The 9823-nt window shown below is 42.7% G+C and overlaps 1 protein-coding gene and 1 long non-coding RNA gene across 4 annotated transcripts; both read right to left on the bottom strand.

Annotated features, from left to right (window-relative positions):
• Positions 1-458: 458 nt before the first annotated feature.
• On the bottom strand, positions 459-2460 carry LOC119883593. 2 transcript variants are annotated; one of them, XM_038694322.1, is made up of 4 exons: positions 1638-2460; positions 1378-1542; positions 993-1231; positions 459-877 (listed from the first exon to the last, which is right to left on the bottom strand). In XM_038694322.1, exons 1-4 carry the CDS (start codon positions 1832-1834, stop codon positions 765-767), a joined length of 714 nt encoding a protein of 237 aa, XP_038550250.1. In that variant the 5' UTR covers positions 1835-2460; the 3' UTR covers positions 459-764. The 2 variants fall into 2 exon arrangements, with proteins under 2 accessions (XP_038550250.1, XP_038550249.1); XM_038694321.1 differs by having other exon boundaries at positions 987-1231.
• Positions 2461-4675: 2215 nt separating this feature from the next.
• LOC119883594 lies at positions 4676-8265 on the bottom strand. 2 transcript variants are annotated; one of them, XR_005440690.1, is made up of 6 exons: positions 7521-8265; positions 6428-6519; positions 6020-6072; positions 5320-5652; positions 4948-5218; positions 4676-4843 (listed from the first exon to the last, which is right to left on the bottom strand). It is a non-coding gene; the product is annotated as an uncharacterized LOC119883594 (long non-coding RNA). The 2 variants fall into 2 exon arrangements; XR_005440689.1 differs by having other exon boundaries at positions 5320-6072.
• Positions 8266-9823: the final 1558 nt, after the last annotated feature.

Raw genomic sequence — 9823 nt, forward strand, 5'->3', positions numbered from 1 at the left:
TTGATGATGCATCAGCGCAGACATGGTGCCCCACCTTCTGCCAGAGTGCCAGGAGTACCTCGGTGTACTTGTGGTACTTTATTCGCATTCACAGGCAGTACCGGGAGGACATTACGGCATTAGGCAACATCAGGGAGCCTGGGGATGACAACAGGGAGTACCGCTATGGTGCCTCAAGGACACTACACGGTTTTTATTCCTGGACTGTGAATTTCCTTCCAGGCCCTCTGGCATGGTCATACAGTTTCACACAAATACTCACAAACCTGCCTCAGCATCATCAAGGCATCAAACAAATGTACATAGTTAACATTTGATTTATTATTACATTTCTATATATATTTATTCATATTTCTCCCCCCTTTATTTAAATTTGATGTATGTTTTATAGTTATATAGTGTTATAGTTGTTCAACTGCAGTTCTATGGTATTTTTAAAAAAATAAAAAGGTAAGAAATAGAAGCACATGGTGTTTTTATTTTCATTATATACATTTGAACATGTGTTTAGAATTTCAAACTTTGCCATAACATTTCCAATACCAATTTTAGTTATTTATATTTACATAATAAGTAAGGCTACAGCTGTCCCCTTACTTATCATTACTGTTCAAATTGTAAACTGTAATTTAGGCTACCTACTGAAAATAATATGCGCTGGTCACAGTGGACTTAGCAAACGTGTACAAATTGGAAAAACAGGAAATAACCACTGGAGGAGGGTAGGAACAGAATTTAATGTTAGAGTAAAAGCTATGACTTTGTCAGTGAACTGAAGTTCTTTCCCTCGTGATCCTGCCTGACAAGTACCAGGACACATGCAAGGTGATCTCCTGTGGGGATCCTTCCATATCAGATGCTGGTTGGAATAACGGTCCTGTTGAAGACAGTGCCATCAAACATAGTTACAGACTATATTGTAATGTAAATATCATTCAGTGACATGTAATATGGTACAACATAGGCAACAAATTTGTGTAACTTACCTTGACCTCTTCTGACTTGTCTCTGCAACAAGTCTGATGTGGCTGGTGCAGGTATGGGGGGCACCAAACCAAGCTGTCTGGGGTCATCTGGGAGAAGGCTCCTCCTTCTAGGCCTCCCCACTCCACTTGTGAGTCTGTTCTTCACAATCCTTCTTTGCAACTCAGAAATGCATCCGTAGGTTTTTTCAGATTTCAAGCCATATACGCTATATCTTCTACCATTCTTCTTATACAATCTTTTGAAACTGAAATTACACAAATCACAACCATTTAATATCAGTTTGTAAGTAGAACAAGAGAAAACCTTGAGTGTAAAGACAATCAATTTCATATAAAACATGGGCTGAATATTGTACTATGAATGGGAATATTATAGAAGTGTAAAACGTACATCTCTTTGATGTCCAGCGTTTTCATTGTTGGTCGGTTCCGGTGGAAATTGTAGTCCAAAGCAGCAAGCAGAACTCTTGCCTCATGTACTGGGGGGCTGAAAGCATAGCGCTTGCTGGCATACATCAGGATATGATTCTGGAATGACTCTAGGTCTGCAGTTGATCTGATAGAACAAATAAACACATACTTCTGTGTACATGAGCAGTAAGCATAAATATTACTAATATACATCAGTGTGAAAAAGTATAGCCACACTACCTGAATCGCAGATAGTTGTGAACATCTTTCTGCCACCTCTTATTGAGAACTATATCCACTAAAGCTTTGTGGCACTGGGAGTCTCTCTGGATCCACATCTTTCCCCGCATTTGATCCGATTCAAGGTGCCCGTGTTTGCAACTTCCCATAGTCCAGGTGTGAATGTTGAGACATGGTGAAGGATGCCAACCAATCATGCCTGCAAAACATAAAAATGCACTATAAATATGTCCTTAATATAGCAAGTCTTGCAACACCACTGAAAATGGTTGACTATGTCCTTCAGCCAGTTGAAGAGGATGGACTGTCCCTTTTATCTTTGCTGCCTTGAAAAGAGAAAAATAAAATATTATTGTAAAATACAGGCATTCAACTATAGTCTGTGTGTAGAGGTGAAAGTGTAAATGTTCAACACCCCCCCCCCCCCAAAAAAAAAGAAAACACTAAATGACTACACCAAATGTCTAGAATGAGTAACACATCTTCTGGCAGAGGAAAGTGAACAAAATCTGTTGTCTTTGAGTTCAATGAAAACTTCCATACTGTCATCCATCAACTGCACATCAATAACCCTGATGTACAGAATAGTAACTTTATGGTTAATAATTGTTTCACAACATCAGCCAGTTATTACACTTACTGCTGCTATTTTTTTGGCAAGGTTATTTACACCATGCAACATGTCCAGACTGTGATGAATTCCAAGGGCCTTGTATTTGCCTCTGTCTGGGTCTATGAAGCGGTTAATAATGTCATGTTACTATAATATTTATATTGCTGTTATACACATGCATTCATACAATATATCACATGACTACTTACTCATAAGTAAGTATGCAATCTGGGCATGAGCATCTGTGCAGATCTCCACTAGCTTTATTTCTTTTTTTTTTTTTTTTTTTAAACCTGTCCTGCCCAGCAGCCTGGTATAGAGTATAATGACCTGGATACCATATTGTGCCAGACAGATTTTACTTTAACAAGAGAGTATTAAAATACTCCTTTGTCTGTTTTATTATTTATTTAATTATGTATTGATTTGTCACCGGGCCGGACAGGGGGGCAGACACGGGGATGGGGGGGCACAAACAGACAGCACAGAGAAAGGACAACACCTGCAAGAGAAGGGGAAAGGGGGATGGAGGGTGGGGACAACAGGGAAAAGCTGTGGGAAACACCAATTGCAGAAAGCAATGAAACCTGCAAGAGAACAGAGAGGGGGGCTTGGGGAGGAGAAAAACAACAACAAACAAACACAAACAAAAAAAACAATAAAAATTAGAATAATAGTAAAAGAAAACCAGCCGAACAGCAGCAATAAACAGCTGACATATTAATGACATATTAAGACAACTAAGAGAACAATGAAAACAAGAAACAGTCACACACACTAAATAAGCAACACAACACAGCCACGAGAGCTGGAATAATAATTAATTTAAATAAGTAACTGAAAGAAAGGCATCAGGAATAATTCTACCAGGGACAACCTAAGTTTGTTTGTGTCTGTGTGTGTCTGTGTGCGTGTGGGTGAATGTGTCTGTATGTGTGTGTATGTACATGTGTGTGCGCATAAGCCTGTTAAAGAATGTAGTTGTTAGAGAGAGTGGGACGCCACGACTGTAACAGGCAGGCAAGAACCCCAGTAGCCAATAGGGGTGGAAGAAAGAAAAAGAATAAATCAAATCAAAAAAAACAAAGACTCCCAGATGCACCGCAATGCAAACGCAGAAGACCCCGACCCAAATGCCAGTTGACAACGTAATGCCGACGGAACGCAAAAGAGGAAGAGCAGCGCCCGGACCGACCGCGTCGCAGACACAACATAGACCAGTGGCCTCCCCCATCCAGCACCCCACCGCCGCGCAGCAAACAACCACAATGCCCAAATGCCACGCAATCATCAACACCAATGCACAAGTGACGAGCCCAACGCGCACACTGCGCGAGCACGGCGACACCCATGCCCAGCAGCCCCCCGCGAATCCCGCGTGCGAGGTCGGGCAAATGAGAGAGAGCAAACGGAACAACACGACAGCGAAAGCCAGCGGAGAGAGACACCAGCAGCAAGTCCCAGCCCGGCAGCAAACGCGCCGCACAGGTCACCGTGCACCCGCCAATAAAAGTCCACTGTCCCCCCAACCGCCGGAAAAAACTAAGGCCGCCGGCGCCAGCCGACATCCCCCATGCCCAGCGCGCCCCCGGCCGCCATGCAACACCAGCCAAACCAGCAACGAGGCAAAATCAACTAGCTCAGCTGCATGCCACCAACAACCCACCCATCCATCAAGGGCCGAGAACTCCAGGCACAAACCCAGAACAAACCGGAGCACAGCCCTGCCCCGCACCCACACTGCACATCCCGAAAACTAACTATATACCTCAGTATCCAGAGGGGTCCAACAACTGGCCGACAGAGAAATGGGCAAGCACGGATCCGAGGCCAACGAAGCAAAACAGGAACGCAAACAGGTCCCTCCAAGCCAACGAGGAGATGCCTCCCCCGGACTCCAACGCACAAACTAAACGCCCAGCAGCCATCCAGAGACCCTGCCCAGGGAAAAAGTATAATACATCAAGATGCATCGATAATCGTCCCACAATCCCACCGCAGACCCCCACCCCCAGAAGCCAGGACACCCTGCGACCCCCCAAAGCGCAAAGGACCCCAGACCGCATGTCCAGGGAGAAGCTGTACCCCGCCCCAAGGAAGAACAGCAGAAAGCCGTGCCGGGAAGCTCGCTACCGCCAGGGAGCGATAACGCGGGAGAACCAGGCCAACGGTCCCCCAGCCCAGCCAGAGGCATCCCTCCCTACAGTGCAGCCAGTGACAGCAGCCCCCGAGGCCGATTTCATCCCCGGACAGGGGCCCAGCCCCCCCAGTCAAGCACCCCCAAGGAGGAGCACCAAAACCTACCCCGACAGCACCGGTCATGCGCCCCAGACACTCCCGAATGCCCCCACCGTGAGAGAGCTGGCAGGGGGAAGCAGCGGGAGCCTCACCTCTGCCGAAGAGGGCCCAGGCCCACTAGCTTTATTTCTGATGTAAGCTTGTCCAGTCTGGATGAAACCCTCCTTCTCCATGACGACAGAGTTCCATGATGTTTGCCGCTTGTCTATGGTGGCAACATGAATGATCTCCTTGGTGTCATTCTCCATGGTGGTGCAGTATTGTGCACAGTGACCAGGAGAGTCATTTCTGCCATCTGTTGAAATGTTTTAAAATATAATTCAACAGAAAAACAGTAATTGGTTGTTTCCATACTGTATTGCTTACTGTATGTTACATACTACAGTATCAACTACACACCTAGGATAACAACATCTTTCCCTTGAAGGCCACAAAGATCCTCTGTCCTTCTCTCTTCCCAGAAGTCCTTTATTGTATTGACGCAGTAAATGTCCTGAATGGAGAAGAAAGTCTTCCTGTTCACCATCCCCATGTTCATGAATTTGAACAAGAGGGCAATCTGTTGTTGTCAGACAACAAAATGTTGGTGGACAAGAGAAAATCTCCAGCTTGCATCCCAAACTTCATGCCAGGCTGGGAATTCCACCTCCACAAGCTGTGTCCATTATATCTAAAAGTCCCACAGAAGAAACATTTGCTTTTGTCATGTACAGCAACCTATCATTTTATACTAATTTAAATTTGTGATATTCTGTGATTGTCTGGACTTACCCATTCGATAGTAGCTGCTGTGCCCTTGGTGGTGATGTTGATCTCAAAGGGTGCAACAGAGTTGCACGGCGCACCAGTCCTCAGAAGGCCAGTGCATTTATCCACAGGCAGGATCAGAAATGTAGCCAGTTGTCTTAAGCAGTTCTCGTACACTTTGGAGGCTCTGACACCTATGATGTCATCTTCACAAAGGACATTCTGTGGTTCTGGGAATACAGGTTCATGATCACAGGGAGAAGGCTCATCAGGAGCGTCTTCATGTGCAGGCAAGGAAGTCCATCGATTGGGTGGATCACTGAAGAAAGCACACTCTTTCTACTGAGGCACAAAAATCTGTAGTAAACAAACACCACAAAACAATTGCAAACTGACACAAATAACACACCGTATAGAAATCGGTGGAAGATCCTCTTCATCAGAGCTGAAACCATTCTGTCCATCATCTCTTTCAAGGGAGTAAGATGAAGCTTTATCTGCCCAATCAATTCTTTACATAATGACAACTTTCAGATAAAAACAAGTTCTCAAATAATATCACTGAAAAATAATACATGTAATTAGGAAGTACTACCTACACACTGTTCATTGGGTCATTGAAAATATTTTCCTCCAAGTCCTCCTCAACAACATATTACAAATATATTATGAACATTTGGAGAAAAGCAATACAGGGCTCAAAGTTATGATGTCTACATGTTACCTTTGTTCAAGGTTCTGAATTTCTGTGGCTTCATGACATCAAGATGCTCGTCTCTGTAAAGAATAACCACAGCAAGTTGTGTAAATAGGGGCGGCTGTGGCTCAGGAAGTAGAGCGGGTTGGCCGTTAATCGGAAGGTCAATCAGGCGGTTCAATCCCTGGCTCCCCCTGGTTGCGTGTCAAAGTGTCCTTGGGCAAGATACTGAACCCCGATTTGCTACGAATGAGTGTGAATGCTAGTTTCAGTGTGTGAATGCAGATGTAGTATAAAAGCGCTTTGAGTGGTCAAAAAGACTAGAAAGGTGCTATACAAGTACGTAGCATTTGCATCCCACATATGCTCATTCAACAGTAGATATAGAATAAAATAACACACTAATCATAAAGTTCATGTTTCTGCATGACTTACCGGTCTGTTCCACTAGAAGCACCAATGCTGGAGCTGGGACTTCCAAAGGTTTTCTCTTCAAGGGAGTCGATGTTGCAGGACCTGTCTCGTAGCTGGAGAAACAGCAGCAGCCTCAATAAATGAAGTGCTACATGACTGTAATACATTACTGTACTGTAATCCACAATGTGTTACATCTTGGTAGGGTTTGCTCATCTTGCCTAATAAATTGAACGTCCCAAAAACTATCACATCTAGTGCAAGTATGATCACGACAGACAACGTAAAAAAACGTAAGCCAAGAGTGTGTAAAAATGTCCCTGTTTCTGTACCACAGTCCTTTATAAACCACATCATGGGTAAGTTTACAAAGCCATAGTCAGGTGAGGATCAAGGGGGCTCTCTATAATATAACACAAATAAGTACTGAGTGCCATAATTTGAGCTTGTGGTAACCTTTGTATGCACCGTAGAAGCAATACAAACAAATACGTTGTTTCTAATGTAAATTCTGACAATAAGCATAATTAGTCACTTGATAAGCACTGTGTGCTTATCAAGTGATAAGTGTTACAGTGTTATCGTAATGCTGTTAGCAGTAAAAATAAATGTTTTCCCCCACGGCAGTAAACATTTAGCTTGCTAATCTGAGCCACCATGCTACATGCAATGTTACGGTTTTTTAGCTAATTGTAATCATCAGCTGATTGTCTCACAAACACAAAAGACACATTTCTGTTTATTAAACGACGCCGAAGCGCTGGAGAACAACCTTCGAAATAACAATCAAACTTACGTTACATATTTCTTCTAACAGGGTAGTAAAAGTTTAGCTGGCTAATATGAGTTGTTAGCTGTAGGCTAACTTACTGTTTTGCGGTCAATAATGCTAATCAGCTGATTGTCTCACAAACGTAACCGTCACATGTATCCCCACATAGCAAAGCCATAACACAGCGAGGGAGAAGAACCACATGAAACTATCCAACTACATATTTTACACCACTGACAAGGGAAAAGTCACTTCTCACGGTGTCTATGGCTAGCTTCTGGCTAATGCTAACATTATCAAACAACAGTTTTCATTTGCAATGTTAAAGTTGGAATACCTCACCTGTCCATCAGAAAACAGGCAACTTCGGTGTCGCTTTGAAAACATTTTTCCCTCATTAGACCCTTCCATCTAGGAAAAGCCACACCGATGTTTACCCGTGATTTCTGCCTGCGTCGCTCCCGTTATAAGTCTGGCTTCATCATGCTTTCGCTTCTTCGAAGCAGATTCACCCTCCCTCGGCACTTGTGCTAAATAATAGCTGTGGTCTTCCATTTGTCCAAAATTCCACTACCAATAAAGGAGAGCTTCTACTACTACCTAACGTTAGTGTTAGAAACGTACAACTGCTTCTTCTTCTTCTTCTTCTTCTTCGTTTAATGGCGGTTGGCAAACCAGTTTAACGGTGCATTACCGCTACAAGCTGGACTGGAGTGTGAAACGAGAGATTAAGCAGGAAATAAATTAAATAAACAAAAGAGAGAAAACAAAAAACAAACATAAATTAAATTCTTTTTTCTAACTCAGTTTCTTTAAGAAACTTAATTATATGACAATATATCTGGCCTGCTGTTTTCCCCAAGACACCTGTCAATGAGATATCATGATGTTTTGCCTTCCGTAATGACTGAAAGAGGCGTTCCCTATTGATAGTGTATCTCCTACACTGAAGGAGAACATGTTCAACCGTTTCTAGTTGGTTACAATATATACATTTCCCAGTTGGGTGCTTACCTATTTTATATAACGAAAGGTTGAGACCTGTATGTCCTATTCTCAGACGAGTGATTATATTTTCTTCCCTACGTTTCCAGCCCACCTTCCTTCCGGCACCAACCTGTCTCTGTACATTATATAGGTGCCTTCCAGTTTCACTATTGTCCCAATGCTCCTGCCAAACTGACTGTGCATAGGTCCTGATAAATGTCTAATATTCATCTTTAGTTAATGGGGTTTTTAGGTCTACATGTTTGATTTTGAGTGTTCCTTTGGCCAGAATATCCACCTGCTCATTTCCCTCCACACCAACATGAGCAGGAACCCAAAGGAAGCATGTAGATAAACCCTTTAGCTCCATCCTGTACAATATAAGGAATATGTCATTGAGGATTTTGGATCTAAATGATGATTTGCCAGATTTAATACTCATTAGTGCAGACAAGCTATCAGATGCAATAACAGTATTATTTGTTTCCCTCTCTTCTATCCACTGCAGGGCCAGGTTCCATTTTCCACCTTATATACACTGGAGTATTCTGCACCTACTCTTACTTGTATTTCCCTGTCAAATAGAAAGTTCATAACCCAATTATATGTTCTACCACCAATACCCAATGACTTCAACTTAATAAGTAACCCTTCTTTCCAGAGCATATCATATGCTTTTTCAACGTCAAAAAATACAGCTATCAGTATTTCTTTGTTGGTCTGTGCTTTCCTGATGTCTGATTCTAAGCACAGTACTGAATCCATTGTATTCCGACCTCTACGGAACCCACTCTAGTACGGGTACAGAAGAGCTTTACTCCCTAGGAAGTATGTTAAACGCTCTGTGACCATTCGTTCCATAATTTTGTGAGGTTAATGCAATAGATCTATAACTGGTCCAGGACCTTAGAGAGAAAGGGAAGGTTAGATATAGGTCTATAGTTGGCTAAAACATCCGGATCAAGTTTGGGCTTTTTCAGAAGAGGTTTAATTACAGCTACATTAAAGTACTGTGGTACATAGCCTGTTGATAAAGATAGATTGATCATATCTAGTATAGAAGTGCTGACTAATGGTAAAACTTCTTTAAGCAACCTAGTCGGGATGGGGTCTAAGAGGCAGGTTGATGGTTTAGATGAAGAAATTATTGAAGTTAGTTGGTAAAGATTGAGGGAAGCAAAGCAGTCTAAACATATATCTGGTTCTACAGCTGTTTCTAAGGTTCCTGAGTTTAGAGATAAGTCGGTGCCAGTTGAGGGCAGGTCTTGGTGAATTTTGTTTCTAATAGCTAGCATTTTATCATTAAAGAAGCTCATGAAGTTGTAACTACTGAGAGCTATGGGAATACTTGGCTCAATAGAGCTGTGACTCTCTGTCAGCCTGGCTACAGTTCTGAAAAGAAACCTGGGGTTGTTCCTATTTTCCTCTATTAATGACGAATAGTAAGCTGCTCTAGCATTACGGAGGGCCTTCCTATAAGTTTTAAGACTATCTTGCCAGATTAAACGAGAATTTTCCACTTTGGTGGAACGCCAATTCCTCTCAAGTTTCCGCAATATTTGCTTTAATTTGCGAGTTTCAGTATTATACCATGGAGCTAACTGTCTTTGTTTTAGTATTTTCTTTTTTAGAGGGGCTACAGAGTTGAGTGTCATTCG

Source organism: Micropterus salmoides, unplaced genomic scaffold (assembly GCF_014851395.1).
Source record: "Micropterus salmoides isolate LMB-PRFRI ecotype aquatic unplaced genomic scaffold, ASM1485139v1 Ms_hic_scaffold_3, whole genome shotgun sequence".
In the NCBI taxonomy this organism is placed as follows: domain Eukaryota; kingdom Metazoa; phylum Chordata; class Actinopteri; order Centrarchiformes; family Centrarchidae; genus Micropterus; species Micropterus salmoides.

What these genes read in the sequence shown, in the direction of transcription:
- LOC119883593 (XM_038694321.1), bottom strand. Translation starts at nt 1,834, where the DNA reads ATGATTGGTTGGCATCCTTCACCATGTCTCAACATTCACACCTGGACT. An exon ending in CACAACTATCTGCGATTCAG is followed by an intron (nt 1,543 to 1,637) that starts GTAGTGTGGCTA and finishes TTGTTCTATCAG; the next exon opens with ATCAACTGCAGACCTAGAGT. An exon ending in ACAAGTCAGAAGAGGTCAAG is followed by an intron (nt 878 to 986) that starts GTAAGTTACACA and finishes TGTCTTCAACAG; the next exon opens with GACCGTTATTCCAACCAGCA.